General features: G+C 38.3%; 1 protein-coding gene across 7 annotated transcripts in view; it reads left to right on the forward strand.

The window, feature by feature from the left end:
• KANSL1 (KAT8 regulatory NSL complex subunit 1) overlaps nucleotides 1–19,914 on the forward strand; it is a 191,920-nt gene that overhangs the window by 119,435 nt on the left and 52,571 nt on the right. For all 7 annotated transcript variants that reach the window (XM_030799940.1, XM_030799942.1, XM_030799944.1 and 4 more), the window contains one exon: nucleotides 10,890–11,031. In XM_030799940.1, the coding sequence (XP_030655800.1) occupies nucleotides 10,890–11,031 (142 nt within the window). The remainder of the gene's footprint in view (nucleotides 1–10,889; nucleotides 11,032–19,914) is intronic.

Raw genomic sequence — 19,914 nt, forward strand, 5'->3', positions numbered from 1 at the left:
TTTGTTGTTGTTTGTTTGTTTGTTTGTTTTTGTGGCAAGGTCTTGCTATGCTGCCCAGGCTGGAGTACAGTGGCGCAGTCTCGACTCACTGCAGCCTTGACCTCCCAGGCTCAAGCGATCCTCCCTCCTCAGCCTACTGAGTAGCTGGGATCCTAGGCTTGCACCACCATTCCTGGCTAATTTTTGTATTTTTTTGTAGAGACGGGGTTTCACCTGTTGCCCAGGCTGGTCTTGAACTCCTGAGCTTAAGTGATCTTTTTGGTGTTTTGTTTTTGTTTTTGTTTTTTTTTGAGACGGGGTTTCACTCTTGTCACCCAGGCTGGAGTGCAATGGCGTGATCTCACTCACTGCAGCCTCTGCCTCTCGGGTTCAAGCAATTCTCCTGCCTCAGCCTCCCAAGTAGCTGGAATTACAGGCACCCACCGCCATTCCCTACTAATTTTTGTATTTTTAGTAGAGACAGGGTTTCACCATGTTGGTCAGGCTGGTCTTGAACTCCTGACCTCAAGTTATCTGCCCGCCTCAGCCTCCCAAAGTGCTGGGATTACAGGCGTGAGCCACCACGCCCAGCCTCAAGCGATCTCTTTGAAAGAGAAATTAGTATCACGTACAGAATTTGAACATTATAACCTCAGTTTGACTTTTGAAAGGAAGAAAATTAGACAGAAAATTAATTCACTCTGGAGAAGCTATTCTGGAATGGCAGTACTTTGAATAACTGAGAGCCTTTCACTATTTGTCATTTGCTTTATTCTTGAAACATAACAGTCTTATTCTCTAAAAAAGACACAGTAGGCCGTGTGCGGTTGCTCACGCCCGTAATTCCAGCACTTTGGGAAGCCGAGGTGGGTGGATCACCTGAGGTCAGGAGTTTTGAGACCAGCCTGTCCAAGTGAAACCTTGTTTCTACTAAAAATACAAAAAATTAGCAAGGCTTGGTGGCGGGCACCTGTAATCCCAGCTACTTGGGAGGCTGAGGCAGGAGAATCGCTTGAACCCGGGAAGCGGAGGTTGCAGTGAGCCGAGATCGCACCATTGCACTCCAGCCTGGGCGACAAGAACAAAACTTTGTCTAGAAAAAAAGAAAAAAGACAGTAACTAGCCTAGTATTTTGCTCAAAATCTTCATGCTCAAATTCCATGTTCAGTCCTACAGGCAGTCAAGAACTGTGAGCCATTTCCATACTTCTTTGTCATGCCATTTTTTCCTCCATTAGAACACTTCAGTTAAGTGTTTTTAAAATATAAACATTTGAGCATTAAACAGTATAAGGCATCAGCTAAAACTCTCTCATATTGTTTATATTTTTTGCAAATTTACTTGTAAACTACATGTGCGCAGACATCATTAAAAATTGTCGTACAGTTAAAACACATGGTAGTTCCCATAAGGAGGCGTGGATAATCTAGTTGGAGACCAGTTATGTATATGACATGACTTGGAAATAATAGCACATACAAATAACAAAATAAGAGGATCCAACTAAGCTTGAAGAGGACAAAGAGTGAATTGTGAGGTACGATGCACAAGGAAAACTTTCCTGGAGAGACGTGGGTTTTAGTGTTAGAAGATGCTTCTGGGTATTTTCCGGTTGGAAATTTGCATAGGGTATGACAAACAATTGCATTTCTTTTATTGTGTTAGGCAGAGTATATAATATGTATATGTTTACCATGTTTGATGAAAATCTGACTGACGGGTATTGAAAGGAGTTTAAAGTACCTTAAATGATTTTTAAAAGATTGAGTGTATTTTAAAACATACCTCAGTCTTAAACATGTAAAAATTTAATGTACAAAAAAAGTTTATCAGCTGACCTACAGAAAATGAAATGTATCAAACTACTAAAGGTTGTTTGTTTGTTTATTTTTGAGACAGAGTCTCACTCTGTCTCCCAGGCTAGAGTGCAGTGGCGTGATCTTGGCTCACTGCAACCTCTGCCTCCTGGGGTCAAGCAATTCTCCTGCCTCAGCCTCCCGTGTAGCTGGAACTACAGGCCCAGGCCACCACGCCCGGCCAATTTTTTTGTATTTTTAGTAGAGACAGTGTTTCACCATGTTGGTCAGGCTGGTCTCGAACTCCTGACCTCAAATGATCTACCCACCTCAGCCTCCCAAAGTGCTGAGATTACAGGCATGGGCCAGCACGGCCGGCCTAGAGATGTCAAATTATCAAGTTTAGAAGTATGGGCTTTGTGTTAAAGGCACAGTCAGTAAAATCCACAATGGAAGAAATTCCAAAGGACAGATAGTGCTGTCTCTTCCACAAATTGTGAGGACAGAAAATGAGGAGGAGCATGTTATGAGCTTGCCATGTATTAACTAAATGAATTGTGTGGATCTTATTTGACTCTGATTTGGAGAAAACTGAGACAATCCAGGAAATTTAACCAGTAACTGGATATTTAACATTAAGGAATTATTGTTTTTTAGATTATAAAATATATTGGTATATATTCTTAAAGACCTTACATTTTAGAAACATACCGAAATATTTAGAGGTAATGATGGGATATTGGGAATTGGCTTAAAAATAATTCATAGGGATGGGAGATAGATGTTATAGATGAGGTAGGATTCGCCAAAAGTTGATAGTTGAAATTAGCTGATGGTTTTGTGGGAGTTTATTATCTTTTAGCTTGTATTTGTAAATTTTCATTCAAACAGGGTCTGAGATAAATAAAAGCGTGAGGGAAGATGAGGATTGCTTATATTGTTTTATAAGATTAACATGGATTGCCAGGTTCTGTGTGACCTGGCCCTGCCTACCTGTATCCATTGTCAAGTTGAATGCATTCTTTTCGTTGTTCACTGTTGGAGCTCTAACCACATAACCGTTGTATACATGTCGTTTCTTTGTGACACACCACAGTTCCACCTAGTATCTTCTGCTCCACATCCCCAAGCCCTACCAGTTTGTGCATCCAAGTCCTAATTTATGCTTTGGAGGTCTGTTTAAATATTTATATCACAAGTCTTTCTAGATCCCCCAGTCTAAATCTGACATTGTTAGGATCTCTTATATTTTATATGATTATTAACATCTATCTGCCCCATTAAATTGTAAACTTGAGCCATAGTTCTTGTTTTTGCATCCCTAACCTAGTCTAATTCTTGGTAACTAATAGTTGCTTAAATATTTGTTAAATGGAAGGAAGAAGGATAGAGTGAGTTCATGGTGGGCTAAGTGCTTGGCTGAAATAAACTACCAAAATACACAAATTTCATTTAAATATTAGAGGTATCTAGTTCAAGCAGTAAGACAAAAGTGCTGTGTTCAATTTCAAGGGTCTGTCAGAATGAATTGGCAGTTTAGATAGAATTGACTCTGGGGCCGGGTGCTGTGGCTCACACTTGTAACTGCAGCACTTTGGGAGGCTGAGGCAGGCGGATCACTTTGAGGTCAGGAGTTCGAGACCAGCCTGGCCAACATGGCAAAACCCCCTCTCTACTAAAAACACAAAAATTAGCCAGGCATGGTGACAGCCATCTGTAATCCCAGCTACTCAGGAGGCTGAGGCAGGAGAATCACTTGAACCCGAGAGGCAGAGGTTGCAGTGAGCTGAGATCGTGCCTCTGCACTCCAGCCTGTGTGACAGAGTGAGATTCCATCTCAAAAAAAAAAAAAAAAAAAAAAAAAAGTATTGGTTCTGGTACATTTGTTCCACATTACTACACATATCTGTAGAAGGCTGATACAACCTAGGTCATGTGACAGATGAGAATCGGTTAAGACGAAGTATGTATCCGAGTTTTTTCCTGGGTTTTACTTTACAACTAAAATGTGGGATAGTTAACTCTGGACAGTTTGGTTCTCTTCTTTTTTCCTTGTGCTTTATTACCTCCATCTTTTTAAATTTGGGGCTAATGTCATTGATAATGCAATCTCTATTCTAATAGACTACTTTGATTTTTCTGTTTAGAGTGGAACTTTTAGATGACTCTAAAGTTGAAAGCTCAAGAAACTCTCAGAATGTGGCTTGTTGCTAACTGAAAACACTTCTGTTTCCTGAATTTATCTGAGAGGTTTTTCTTTAATCTTATTCTATTTTTCTTCCTTTTTTGTACCTTTTTGATATGGAATTTAAATCCATGGATATAATGACTAAATTGTTTTTCCTGTTTTTTTGTTTGTTTGTTTTTGTTTTTTGTTTTTTTTTTGTAGACAGAGTCTTGCTCTGTCCCCCAGGCTGGAGTGCAGTGGCACGATCTCGACACACTGTAACCTCTGCCTCTCGGGTTCCAGTGATTCTCCTGCCTCAGCCTCCTGAGTAGCTGGGATTAGAGGCGCATGCTACTAAGCCCGGCTATTTTTTTTTTTTTTTTGGTATTTTTAGTAGAGACGGGATTTCACTATGTTGCTCAGGCTGATCTCAAACTCCTTACCTCGTGATCTGCCCACCTCGGCCTCCCAAAGTGCTGGGATTACAGGCCTGAGCCACCGTGCCCGGCTGACTAAATTGTTATTCTTAATCTAATACATACATTTTAGGTTGCACTTAGGATTACCATTATTGTATGGCTATCACAACTTTGTGAAGCAGGTGTTATTATTTCCAGAGGTCAATTTATATGTTTAGGATCACATAAAGTAAGTAAAAGTGAGAACTTGTCTCTTGATCTTTCCTCTGTTTGTTTCACACTGCTTTTGAGCTAGGTAGTGAGTACTTGTGAGTGGTTTTTTGTTGTTTTTTCATGTGACTCAGCAATTTCAAGATTTCTCATTCCTGTCCCACAGTGACCCTAACTCTTACCCTGAAAACTGTTAATCTGGCAATTGTACGCTCTGGGATGATCTCAGTTTTATTTGAATCTTTGGGTTTTTAAAAGTTATCTAAATAACCTGGAGATTTCAGAACTTAGATGTCTCAGGATTTCCTGCACACTTGGAATTAGCACGTAATCCTTTGTCAGTTTATCTACCAGTTTGAATGTAGCACTGTGTAGCTCGCTGTGAACAGTCATTTTACTTTAGTTGGCTAATAGAACCTTTGTTTCATTAAAAGGAAAGAATTGAGATGGGACTGCAATCAGAATCAAAGTTGAAATCACCACCATTCAGGTTTTTCTGGCATATTTGTTGCCTTAATGAGATTTTAAAAAATTTATGTTAATACATCAGGGAAGAGAAGCATAATCCACCAGCCCTGTTCTACTAGATTTACATACAAATTTCCCATCTTAGAATAGAATTAGGTGAGTTAATCAGAGACACTAGGCCTGGTAGTTAACATGTGGTGTTCCATGTGGTTCGATGTCTAGCTTTTGGTGTTACTTATCTAATAAATACAAAAGAGTTGATCTATTGATAATCCCTTTTAAACCCATTGACTATTAATAACTTTAAAGAACTAAAAACAAATTAATTTTTAGCCAACATGTAAGCTGAACCCTGAATTTGCAAGGAAAAAAAAATAAGTACTTTTACTGTGTGGTTTCAGTGTGCTTATAAAGGGTGCTTTTTTTTTTTTTTTTTGGAGATGGAGTCTCACTCTGTTGCACAGGCTGAAGGGCAGACGGCAGCCTCCGCCACCTCCTGGGTTTAAGCAATTCTCCTGCCTCAGCCTCCCATGTAGCTGGGATTACAGGCGTGCACGACCATGCCTGGCTAATTTTTGTATTTTTAGTAGAGATGGGGTTTCACCATAGATTTCATCAATGAGAAATCTTAAAATTGTTGAGTCACATGGAAAAAAACAACAAAAAACCATTCACAGGTACTCACTACCTAGCTCAAAAGCAGTGTGAAACAAACACAGGAAAGATCTATATTCTTAGAGTCAACAGAGCATTCTGAATTCTCTGTGGTAATAGTCTAACTGTGTAAAAAGAACTATTAAAGTATAAGTTCATAGCTAATGAAACATTTATGTACAACAAATATTTCTTATGTAAACCAATACTAGCACATAGCTGGTTAACATTAAGATGTACTATTCATGTGATGTCACAAAAGCAAATATTGATACTGCATTTAGGTAACCGAAAAGTAATTCATCGTGTAACATTTTAATGAATTTTTGTATAGCATATGCAGACAAAGCCACTTTTACCAATAAAAAGTTTATAAAAGCAAGGAGCAAAATACGAGTTGAAAAGAATTCCCACTCAGGTGATAACTACAGTTATATATAGTGCATATTTTTGTATGGGCTAGGATAAAGCACACAGTAAAATCAAACGTTCTAAGGCATTCTAGTGTCCTACTCAGACACATAGTTAAAACAGTTATTTCACTAATAGCACAGAAACAAGCAACAGGAATGAGTTGACTCATCAGTGTTAGAATCACGTGATTTTCTTCGTTATTGATAGTGACTATATTAGAAACCAAGTCCTCATTGTATTTAAAGTATCATTCTGCAACCTTAGTCCTGTGTTCTTTCCTGAAGTCTGTATGGTATAACATTAAACATGTCCCTAATGTTCAATCTGTGTCCCTTGTTTTGAGCTGTAAATTGTCAGAGTGATAAATTTACACCTTGAATATTGAGGAGGAAGTCTATCTTTACCTCTGATAAGCTGAGTTTATATAGCTTGTTTTTGTTAAGGAACAAAAGATGTGAAGCTCTTATTCTTGCGTTACTGTTTTGTGGTGCTCTGCTCTGCCCTGCCACTGGAGTATGGTAACATCTTCATATCTTACCCAGACTTGTTAACTGTACACATCTCACGCTTAATAACAGCTTAGCTTTCTGCTCATATTGCTGGTATTTTGAACACAAGATACTTTTTGGACGCTTGAGTTGAGGTTTTCCATTTTTCATTGGAAATGATCAGAGTTTGAGCAGCATTATGGAAGAACAATGTTGTAACAGCTTTCTCCTGGAAATCACTTCGAGTTCTAAACCATCATATCACAGATACACTTGTAAAATGAAACTTGTTCATAAATTGGGAATTGTTAGTATTCCTTAGTGCTGCTTTGCCTTTCTTTAATTAGTTTATTAACCACATTATCCAAAACATATTATCAGGAGGCTCACTTTGTATTGTTATTTAGGTAAATACCTGTGTAGGGGACATAAGACTTTCATTAATATCCAAGAAAAAGTGTATTTATCAAAGTTCTTGTGAACTAAAATGTTTTAAGTAATTTTCCTTTGTATTTTCAAACAAAGGAGCTGCGTGGTTCCTTAAACATTAGAATGCCAGGATGAAAAAGGTTTGAGGGGAGTTGATTGAGGAAAAGTAGTATGATTGACTGGTGTTGGGAAGAGCAGTTAAGGAGGCTGTTGGGGTTGCCCAGTGGTGATAGGTGGGGACCCGGTGTGGTGGTAGTTTTAGGAATGAAAGGTATCTATAAATCCAAAAGATTTTGCAGGATAGAAAGGTGTGGTAAGCCTTGAAGAGTAAGGAAAGGTGGGAATAAAATATGAGGGTTAACTAGTTTTGTCTCTTTGTGGGTAGGGGGCATTTTTCTTGTTCAAGAATGATCCCTAGGTTGTTATTGATCTCTTGAGATCATTTCCTGGATTTAGGGTAGAGCTAGACCTGCAGCCAACATTGAAGCAGATAACTGTACTTTAAAAGTATCTTTTTATCTTGAAGTGGTTCCATCAAAATTAGGGAACTGTAAAATGTCTTCTTTCTAAAAGAAGAGACATAATTGATAATTATCACAGTGGTTGATTTGAATGGTTTATGTTTGGTCCATACAAAAGTTAAAATACCATTGCTATCCTTGGTCTTAATTATTATGGTATGATTATTAATTCATGTCTTACTCTGTCATGGTCAGATTTGTTCTTTTTTATTTTTGACATTTTGTATTTTGCCCCTGTGGGAGACTGTGTTCAAGTTCACCTATAGTCATAAGTTTTAGTAGTGAGTGTGTGTATCCTGATGGGAAGTGGGGCTGAGGGCAGTGTGACTGCTGCTGCTTTCTGGGAAAATAGTTTTGTGGTAGATTATGAAATATTTAGAGTACAGAATATAGTAGGCACCATGTATCCCCAATCTAATATTTAAACAATGTTGTCACGTTTCCATCTTTGTTTTTTTACATGAGAAGTCAAACATTATAGGTAGAGCTAAAATCCAACTTCTCCATCCACTTTCCAGAGATAATGAGGAGCTTGATTGTAAATTTGTTGTGTATCAGTTTTATGCATTTTAAAATATACTCATCACTTACCTGTATTGGTAACAATCCTTATTAATGTTTATTTGTTTATTTGTTTTCGTGCAGCTTTTGCATTCCCCATTGTTGAGATTAGGTCATGTTGATACATAATAAATAAATCGCTAGATAGTATTTCATCAAATTCCTTTACTACTTGTGTGTACTTAATCTTGTTTAGTTTTTTTGTAGTTGTTTCATTCAACATTATGTTCTTAGATTTAATCATATTGATACATGCAGATGTCTTTAATTTTATTTTTATTACTATAGAACTATTAAATGAATAAATTATAGTTTATTTACCAATTTCAGCAGAATTAGAATATAATTAGTTTTTATCTATTACAGACTCTCCTCCAGTGAACCTGTTTCCTCATGCAGTGGAATGTGTAGCTTATGTTCTCAGAAACAGAATTTCATGGCTGGGCGTAGTGGCTCATGTCTTTGGGAAGCTAAAGGTCAGGAGTTTGAGAACAACCTGGACACCATAGCAAGACCTCATCTCTACAACATTTTTTATTAAAAATTAGCCAGTGGGGCTAGGCTCAGTGGCTCACGCCTGTAATCCCAGCACTTTGGGAGGCCGAGGCAAGTGGATCGTGAGGTCAGGAGATCGAGACCATCCTGGCTAACGCAGTGAAACCCCGTCTCTACTAAAAATACAAAAATTAGCCAGGCATGGTGGTGTGTGCCTGTAGTCCCAGTTACTCGGGAGGCTGAGGCAGGAGAATGGCTTAAACCTGGGAGGCAGAGCTTGCAGTGAGCCGATATCGTGCCACTGTACTCCAGCCTGGGCGCCAGAGCAAGACCTCGTCTCAAAAAAAAAAAAAAAAAAAAAAAAAAAAGTTAATCAGGGCTGGGTGCAGTGGCTCATGCCTGTAATCCCAGCACTTTGGGAGGTCGAGGTGGGTGATCCCCTGAGGTTAGGAGTTTGAGACCAGCCTGACCAACATGGAGAAACCCCGTCTCTACTAAAAATACAAAATTAGCCAGGCGTGGTGGCGCATTCTTGTAATCCCAGCTACTTGGGAGGCTGAGGCAGGAGAATCACTTGAACCCGGGAGGCGAAGGTTGTGGTGAGCCGAGATTGCGCCATTGCACTCCAGCCTGGGCAACCAGAGCGAAAGAAACTCTGTCTCAGAAAAAAAAAAAAAAAAAAAAAAAACCAGGTATGTAGTATGCTCCTGATCCTAGCTGCTTGGGAGACTGAGGTGGGAGGATAGCTTAAGCAAAGGAACTCTAGGTTACAGTGAGCTGTGATTGCACCACCATAATCCAGCCTCAGTGATAGAGTGTGAGACCCTGCCTCTCAGAAAAAAAAAAAAGAAAAAATCATGATGGTTGGGTATGCACATTTTACACCTCGCCAAGTATTTTCAAATTATTTTTCAAAAATGGTGGTTCCAATTTTAACTGTTACCAGCAATATATTAATTGCTCTTTTCCATTTCTCACCACCTGTTGGCTTTATCAGACTATGCGTTTTCCCATCCAGATTTCAAACAGCATCTTAATGTTTTACCTAATATTTATATTTTAACCAAATTTTAATGAGATGACACATTTTTATATATTTATTATTTGCCTTTTATGTGAATTTCCTGTTTCTGTTAAGACTGTCTTTTTTTCTTTTAACCCATTTCTGAGAGTTCTGTTACATATTCTGATGTTTCATCATCAGTTATATGTGTTAGATATCTTCCACCAAAATGTAGTTTGCGTTTTAACTTTATTAGATTTTCTATTGTGTATTGAAAAGTAGGTGATAGCTTTGTGTCTTATCTAAGAAATGTGCTCCCTGCTCTGAGTCCCGAAGACATTCTTTTAAGTTTGGCTGTTCATATTTAGCAATTTGAAATGCCAAAATTTTGTAATTATATCATGAAGAAGGGAACTAATTTTACTTTTTCCTTTAAAGAACTGGCCAGTTTAGTACTATTTATTGAGTAGTTTAATCTTTTCTGCACTGATCTGATTTTTTTAAAATTTCCCGGTATCTTTTATGTATCTAGTTCTACGTTTTGAGGCTCTCTATAGTTTTGCAGCAAATCTGGCTATCTGGTAATGTGTATTTGCATCATGCCTTCTTCTTCCAAATTTCCTGCTGTTGGTCCTTTATTCCATGTGAGCTTTTGGATCTGTTTCTCAGCTTTCATTAAAAATACTGTAGGCAATTTGATTGGAATTTCTTTGGATTTATAGATGTTCATGAGAATCGCCATCCTAAAAAAATGTATCCTACCATTTGTATAGATCTTTATGCTTTCAGGCGTTATTTTCTCTGTAAAGATATTTAATATATCATTAGTTTTGTTGGTGTTATGAATGGTACTTAAAAAATGAATATTTTCTACTTTATTAGTTTTTAAATATTCTTTACTGAACACTTTTGCTGAATTCTTTATTAGTTTTAATAATTCTTAGTGTCGGTTGGATTTCCTGTATAGATTATTCTTAATGTATGTTTATTTTGCATGGACAATTGTTTTATCTCTAGAGAAATTAATGGGATTTCAGAGAAACTGTGTGCCACAGGATCAGGATGCTGGAAGGCAGTTCCACCTAATTTGGGAAATACCTATTTGGAAGTTTATATCCATGTGCATCCTGAGGAGCGGGAGGTGTCTGTCTCTCTCTTGGGTTTTTCTTGACACTAGAGTTAGTCTCTGCAAGGGCCTTTAAAAGTTAAATTCCACTCCCCACCCCCCAATCTGGTGTAGATATTACTGCTACTCTTGGATTTCACTCAATTTATTTCCTTTTAGGAGACGCAGGTCAGAATGGAAATGGGCTGCAGACCGGGCAGCTATTGTCAGCCGCTGGAACTGGCTTCAGGCTCATGTTTCTGACTTGGAATATCGAATTCGTCAGCAAACAGACATTTACAAACAGATACGTGCTAATAAGGTAAGGGATAAGTATCTGGTGTTTTTAAATGCTGCTGAAAACTATCAATATCGCTTTTCTCACATCCCCTCCCACCTCGTAACCCCTGTAACCCACTTCTTAACTATTGCAAAGTAAATGGTTTAATGACCTGATATAGTGGTTTAATTTGTTTAAGAACCTGATGTGGCTGCGCGTGGTGGCTCACTCCTGTGATCCCAGCACTTTAGGAGGCCAAGGCAGGAGGATCATTTGAGCTCAGGAGTTTGAGACCAGCCTGGGCAACATAGTGAGACCTTCTCTTTACAAAAAATACAAAAATTAGCTGAGCATGATAGCATGTGCCTGTAGTCCCAGCTACTTGGGAGGCTGTAGTGGGAGGATCGCTTGAGCCCATGAAGTGGAGGTTGCAGTGAGCCAAGATTGTGCCACCACACTCCAGCCTGGACAACTAAGAAAGACCTGTCTCATAAAAAGGAAAACACTATTAGAATATAATGGTTAATTGAACGTGTATTTAGAACAAAACTGTGTGGGTATCTGAGCTAACAGGAAACAAGGGGAAAACAGACTGAATAATGCAAGCAAGCCATTGATGTTAACTGTCATATTTGTTAGATTTATATTTGTTAGTTCCCTGTTATAAAACTGCCACATTTCATAGAACTTAAGATGCTATTGATTGTAAGATGTACCATTATTTTAAGTGCTTACTATTTCAGCAGTGTTCTCCATAGTAGGGTCACAATAGTGAACAAAAATCCTACCTTCAAGAAGCTTACATTCTTGCAAAGTATTTTTTATATTAGCTTGGTGTGGCTGAGCTCTATCTTTGTCTAGACCCATGTCTAGAAAAAGTCTATTGCTACTAAAAATAAGGGTCAAAATGCCTTTTTGACCTTAGTACTAGTCAAAGCCTTAAGAAAATGGCTTTACTGTGAACAGTATCCATTAAATTAATTAGTAGGCCAAAAGTTAAAGGTTGGTCAACTGATAAAATGAACAGAATGATCAGGGTTTGAAGTGAAAGTTCTGTGGGCTATCTAATCATTTAAACTTTTATTCTAAAAATGTCACTGCAGACGTTAGCTTCTTTCCAGATTGGAGATACATATATATATATTTCCCCCTCCCCCCAAAAGTTCAATAGAGCATACTTTAATTGAGGACACAGTCCAGAGGGCTCACTTTTTTATTCTTACTAGTTTGTTCCCTTAGGGTAGCATACAAATTAAATCCTGATTTACTTATTTAAAAATTAGCTAGAACAAAACTAATAAACATTCTAGATTTGGTGAATATTTTGCTTTCCCAACTCTTCACAAAGGAAATTTTAAAGTGAGATTTGTAGAACTTGAACTGAAATGGTGACTAAGAATAACTAGGAGGTGACTGGATATGCCTATACTGAGGAGAAAAACACAGTCTTTATCAGAGACACCTCTTCAGTGTCTGTTTCTAGGTTTTTATAGCCAGTAGTTAAGTGGGAATTTCTATATTTGAGAACTAGAGTCTCTTAGTAACAACTGAGATTAGTACAATAGTAGTCATAAGTGTTGCTTCATCTTTTTATATACATTCATAAATATATATGTGGGTTTATATATGTGTATATGTTATATCATCTTAGTTCCCTGTTATAAAACTGCCACATTTCATAGAACTTAAGATGCTATTGATTGTAAGATGTACCATTATTTTAGGTACAACAAAGAAATTATTTCAGTTAAATTAGGGCATAACAGAAATTGTAAAATGCATCTTGATTTAAAAGTTGTTGACATGTGGGGAGAGTACCTCTTAGAATTGATGAAATACTGTGTATCAATTCTCAGGAAACTTTGAAATTACATAGAAGTATAAAAGACACCCACCCTCCCACCCACCCCCCCCAAAAAACAAAAAAACAAACAAAAAAACAAAAACCCAACAGCTCAAAATTATCTCGCTACCAACATTATGGTACATTTTCCTAGCACATAAGTAATTTGTTCAAATACAGTCATGTTGCGTATGTGTCCTGAATATTTCCCAGTTGGTTTTTGGAAAACATTTTTAATGGCTGCATGCTATTGGCTTTCTTTGTTGACTATTTAAGTTAGTTTATTATTAAAATTAAGTATGCCATGATAAATATCTTTGTCTCAGTCAAAGGTATGAATGCTCTTTTATGTTCTTAATGTATACTTTAGAGAAGTATTTTGGCAGCGTCAGTTTATAGTCTCACTAGCTGTGTATAAGAAGATACTCACCTCATTTGGTTCATGCTTTATTCTTCAGCTCATCACTCAGAAGTAATGACAGAGCAGTTTTCAGAAACTTTCAGATATCAAAATATCTGAAAAGTATTTCTAAATATCTGGAAAATAATCTGGAGTTTTGTGTATACCATCACACATTGCTTAATGAAAGGGAAACTGAGAAATGTGTTGTTAGGTGATTTCATTGGTGTGTGGACATCATAAAGTGCACTTAAATACAAGCTGAGGGCTGTGCGCGGTGGCTCACGCCTGTAATCTCAGCACTTTGGGAGGCCGAGGCATGGGAGGCCAAGGTGGGTGGGTCACCTGAGGTCAGGAGTTGGAGACTAGCCTCGCCAACATGGTGAAACCTCCATCTCTATGAAAAATACAAAAAAATTAGCCAGGTGTCGTGGCGGGTGCCTGTAATCCCAGCTACTCGGGAGGCTGAGACAGGAGAATCACTTGAACCCGGGAGACGGAGGGTGCAGTGAGCTGAGATCGTGACACTGCACTCCAGCCTGGGCAAGGCAGAACAAGTCTCTGTCTCAAATACATACATACTTACATACATACCTACTTAATACATACAAGCTGAGGTAGTATGGCCTACTATTCACTTAGACAATATGGTATATAGCCTGTTGCTCCTAGGGTATAAACCAGTACATCATGCTACTATACTGAATACTGTAGGCAATTAGTGGTAAAGGTTTATGTTTTTAAACATATCTAAACATAAAAAAATACAGTAAAAATATAGTAGAAAAGATAAAAATGGTACACCTGTATAGGGCACTTACCATGAATGGAGTTTGCAGGACTGGAAGTTGCTCTGGGTGAGTCAGTGGTGAAGGGCAACTGAATGTGAAAGGCCTGGGACATGACTGTACACTACTATAAACTTTATAAACACTGTACACCGAGGCTACACTACATTTATTTTAAATATTTTTTTCAATAATAAATTAACCTTAGCTTACTGTAACTTTTTTGCTTTATAAACTTTTAAGTTTTTAAAACTTATTGACTCTTTTGTAATAACACTTAGCCTAAAACACAAACACATTGTAATTGTACAAAAATATTTTCTTCACACCTTATTATCAACTATTATATTCTTAGAGTACATAATTGAATGTGGTATACTTCTTTTTTTTTTTTTAAAGACAATCTTGCTCTGTCGCCCAGGCTGGAGTGCAATGGTGCAATCTCAGCTCACTGCAAGCTCCGCCTCCCGGGTTCACGCCATTCTCCTGCCTCAGCCTCCTGAGCAGCTGGGACTACAGGCGCCTGCCGCCACGCCCGGCTAATTTTTTGTATTTTTAGTAGAGACGGGGTCTCACCGTGTTAGCCAGGATGGTCTCAATCTCCTGACCTCATGATCCTCCCGCCTCAGCCTCCCAAAGTGCTGGGATTACAGGCGTGAGCCACCGCACCCGGCCTGTATGTGGTATATTTCTAATAGCGGCACTGTAGGTTTCTTTACACCAGCATCACCACAAACACAGGAGTAGTGCTTTGTGCTAAGACAGGTATTCTTCAGCTGTATTAAAATCTTATAAGACCATCATTGTATATGTGGTCTGTCATTGACAATAATGTTATTTGGCACATGAATGTATGTTGATTATCCAAGAGTTTAATCATTCAAAGCATATCGTATTAAGCACCATACTTGGACTTGGTAAATTTTTGCTTCTAGTCATGGCTTTGCTACCAGCTGCCTACATGAACCTTCAGAAGAAAAGTCACTTAACATTTCTGAGCTTCTGATTCTTGGTCTGTAAAATACAACATCATAGATAATCTTTTACTTCTCAGAGTTCCTATAGGAAGAATAAAACTAGGTTGATAGTTCCAATAAGTAATGCATCAAGAAAATTCACAGCTTTACTTGTCGTATTTACACATTTCTTCTTCAACAAACGGATTAGTTTCCTAGACTGCCATAACAAACTATCACAAATGGGATGGCTTAAAAAATCAGAAATGTGTTCCCTCACTGTTCTGGAGGCCAGAAGTCTGAAATCATGGTGTCAAAAGGGCCATGGTCTCTCTGGAGGTTCTAGGGAAGAATCCTTCCTTGTCTTTTTTCAGCTTCTGATACTGTGCTAGTCCTTGGTGTTCCTTGGCCTGTAGCTACATCACTGCAGTTGCTGCCTCCGTCTTCACATGACCATCTTTCTCTTTGCATCTGTGTCTAGATTTCCATGTTAGGACACCAGTCATATTGAATTTAGGGCCCACACTAAATGGCTCTTCATAACTTGATTACATCTGCAAAGACCCTTTTTCCAAACAAGTTTATATTCACAGGTTCTGGGCGAACATAAATTTAGAAGAGACAATATTCAACTCGCTCTAACAAGCCATGGAATTTTCCCCCAATGATATATTCACATGCATTTAGTCTTTATGTAACACTATAATTAACAGAAGGTTTTGAGCACTTGTGATATGTCAGGCACTGTGCTAAGCATTTTACTCTCATTCACGATTTTCAAGATAAACAATGGAAGGTCAGAGCAGTCAAGTAGTTTGTTCATGGTTACACATCCAAGTGAGTGCAGAGCTGAGATTTGAGTATCAGGCTGCAGAGCTGTTGCTCAAGTTAGTAATCACTTTAAGTGCTTGGGTTTTTTTTTTTTTAGTTTTTTTTTTTTTTTTAGTTACTGAAATGGAAGAAATTTTTTCCTATGTGTTTTGGTTAAGTGGGTTGGTGTTCATGTTTTCCGTGCTGCACCAAGATTTCCCAGTGCTTTCTGGGTTGTGCAGGCCTTTTATTTTTTATTTTATTTTATTTTTTTTTTGAGATGAACCTAGGTGATAGGCTGAATCTTGGTGATAGGCTATTGAGTTATAATTTGTCTTTGGGTGGGAGATTGGAGGGATGGTGGGGCTTTTCTTTTTCTTTTTAAGGATTTACTTTGTTGCTTGTTAACATTAATTTTATTTGAGTGGCGTATTACCAAAAAAAAAAAAAGGTATTTGTGAGTACTGCTAGGTGATTCTAGAATCCAGACACCAGTTTCTGTTCTGTCAGAAGGTAGGTATTACCTTCCAAGCTGTGAAGTGAGTAGAGTCCCTTTTTGGAATAATGTTGCTCTCTGGAGAAAGAATATAACTTCTGGGAACTCCTCTGTACTACTTCTGCATGCTGTTGTGCTCTTTTAATTTTCATAGTTTGTCAGCTTGTTTTTTAAAAAGAAACTCTTCCATGCTTTAGAAGGAGAAAGGAAAACTATATGTACCTTGAGTGTATACTCATTAAAGGTTTACTCATGTATGTTTGTTTAATGATCAGAATAAATCTTCAGAGGCTTATAAAAGGCAGTGCTAAATTTAAACTCAGGACTTTTTATCTGATTCCAAAGCATTTTTTTTTTCTAACATACTTTGCTGTTGTGTCCTTTTCATCATTTCACTAAAACATGTTTATTGAAATTGCACACCTGGGAAATAAGGGGAAAGAATAGGGACTGAACAGGTTTTAAGAGGCAGGGTCTTGCTCTGTTGCCCACGCTGAGGTGCAATGGCCAGATCATAGTTCCCTGTAACCTGAAACTCCTGGGCTTAAGCTATCCTCCTACCTTAGCCTTGCAAGTACAAGCAGCTGGGACCATAGGCAAGTCCCACCATGCTTGGCTAATTGTTAAAGGGTTTTTTTTTTTTAAAGGATGGGATCTCGCCATGTTGTCCAGGCTGGTCTCAAACTCTTGACCTCAAGTGATCCTCCTTGCCTTGGCCTCCCAGAAGCACTGGCTTGACTCTGACGTTGTTTTTTAAAATCTCCTCTTCTGACTACTCTTTGAGATTGCACAGCTGTAGCTGAGGATGGAAATGTTATTGAGGATGGGAGGTGGAAGAGCATTGAAACTTTTGAATAGGGAAGGAGCTGAATGGGAACTGCAGAAGCTTAGAACACCTTTCTCTTCAAAATTTTCGTAAAGCTGTTGAGGTTCTCATCTTAATAGGGTTTTTAAAGCACTTTAGACAACTTATCTTTTCCAGGTAGCCCAGGGTGATTCTTGTGGAACTGGTCTGCAGTGGGGTCACTGGTTTATCTTGAGATGCATGGGGAAGATTGACCTGATAGAGTGATGTAAGGAAGTATGTGAAATTGCCTGTTAGCTGTATTGCAAATGCAGTTAAGAGAGGGTTCATTCACAGAGGAATCACTTAGGAGGTATTAAGGCTGCATGTAACTGTGACCCATTCCAGTTCCTTTGGTCCTTGTGTAAAGCAGAAGCTTGCTTCACTCTTGGAGTTTTCTAGGCCTGTGCAGCTAAGCATGATCCTGGCTCTGACTCGGGACATGGTGAAGGAAAAAGAGACTCTTGACCTTTTTCTTCGGCTTCTGCCGGTTGCTGTTTCATAGTACAGTAGCCCTAAGTTTATTGCCACCAGGCTAATGCCACAGCTATTCAACATTGATCCAGTTTAAACCTGGAATGTTAGGGAAGTCCATGTTGGGGTAGCCATGACAGGTGTGGAGTAGAACATTATGAAGTTTTCTCAGCTAATGCTAACCTTTCTTTTCATGGTTATTAAACATGAGTAAACTTTATCCCAAATAAATGTTATTGTGGCATATGAAACATTGTATACAGAAAAGGGCAAAGTCATTAAGTGTATAGTTAATGAGTAAGTATAGCTCAAAATATATTAAATATATTTCGGGGAATGTTAAGTAATTATGTAGACCTCTGTAAAGCCTCACTTTCATCAGTCTCTTCAGTTAGGTTCTTTTCTCTTCTGACATCAACTTCTGTTATAGTACTGTCATAATACTTTGTCTCTTTGTCTGTTCAAGGCTAGATGAACATAAGCTCCTTATGGTAGAATCTGTTTTTATTTTATTAGTGTGTTTTCACACTACCTTGCACTTGGTAGCCACTCAATAGATGCTACCTGCATGAATGACTCTTACCTACTTGGATGCTTTTTATTTGCTGAGCCTCTTTTTAGCTGTTTTCATCCTTTTTGGTGCGAGGTACGATATTAAATTAGAGGATCCAGTGTTTGGTTTTGAATGCCGTAGTGAACTTACATGTCTTGGGGGCAATGGACAGTGTATGGATGATTGTTGGTTGCTTCAGTGTAACACTTGAGCACGTATTTTCAAAAATAGGTTTAATTAAAACTAATGTATATTTAAATGTCCTCTGAACAAATTAAGAGGAGTTCCATTCTTCTGGTTGTGGAAGCTAGAAACCTTGGCAGTGTCTCTTGACTCTTTTCTCTCCTACCTTGTAAGCACATTGGCATAGCTGGTTGATTCTGTCTTTAAATAAACATTCAAGCAGGGGCACAGTGGCTCATGCAACCCGGCACTTTGGGAGGCCAGGGCGGGTAGATCTCTTGGCCCCAAGAATTTGCAACCAGCCTTGGCAACATGGTGAAACCCCTTCTCTACTAAAAATGTAAAAAACTAGCCAGGCGTGGTGGCATGCACCTGTAGTACCCCCTCCCACTTGTATCTCTCTCTCTCTCCTGGGCTTAAGTGGTCCTCCTGAATATCTGGAACTACAGGTGTGACATTACACCAGGCTAATTTTTATTATTTTTTGTGTGTGTGGAGACAGGGTTTTGCCATGTTGCTCAGGCTGGTCCTGAACTCTTGGCCTCAAGCAGTTCTCCTGCATTGGCTTCCCAAAGTGCTGGAATTACAGGCATGAGCCGTCACAACCAACCCCACCATTTCCACTTCTTAATCTCCTCACTATCCTATATTTTGTTATCTTTAGCATTTAATACCTTCTAATGTAGTACATAACATTTACCTATTTACATTGTTTTTCTTTGCCCCAGTATTAGAATGTAATAAGCACTTTGAAGGATGGGTTAGGGGAGAGGGATAGGTCTCTCATTTTTTCTTGTATCCTTAGCACCTAACAAATGCTGATGAGTGGATAAATGATTGATTTAAATGAACAAAAGAGAAATGAAATATTAGTTAGATTCAGCTTTTTGCCCCAGTTCTGCCATGTATTGGCCTGTAGAGACATAAGCTTTGATCTACAACCTCTGTGGGTCTGTAAAATTATGTCGATGAATAGATGGTCCCTACCAAGTTTTATTATACTCTCTTAGGAGAAGGTGTCTTCATAATCTATCTGAGGGTTGTGTTTAGAAATTATTCTGTAGTTTAAGGAAAAATTCTTCCCTTTGGAAAATACTGACTGTGTCCTTACTTTCATCTAACTGAAAAAGAAAAATTGAAGGAGTAATTTTATATCTGATTGTTAGATTTATTTATCTTCTGGCTATAATTATTATAAAGTTAATATTTTCCTGTTAGGAAAAAAATTATACAACTCAAATATTTGCTATGCATTTATTTTCTTGGTGTATGACTCTGCTAAGGGACATGGGGCATTTAAATATATTTGTATTTCGTCCACATCTTCAATAAACTAACATTAGTTAACAATTAAAGGCTGGGTGCAGCGGCTTGCACATGTAATCCCAGCACTTTGAGAGGCCGAGGCAGGTGGATTGCTTGAGTCTAGGAGTTTGAGACGAGCCTGGGCAACATGGTGAAATTCCATATCTACCAAAAAATAGAATAATTAGCTGGGTGTGGTGGCTTGCACCTGTTATCCCAGCATTTTGGGAGTTTGAGGCAAGTGCATTACTTGAGTCCAAGAGTTCAAGACCA

This window comes from Nomascus leucogenys, chromosome 19 (assembly GCF_006542625.1).
Source record: "Nomascus leucogenys isolate Asia chromosome 19, Asia_NLE_v1, whole genome shotgun sequence".
NCBI lineage: Eukaryota > Metazoa > Chordata > Mammalia > Primates > Hylobatidae > Nomascus > Nomascus leucogenys.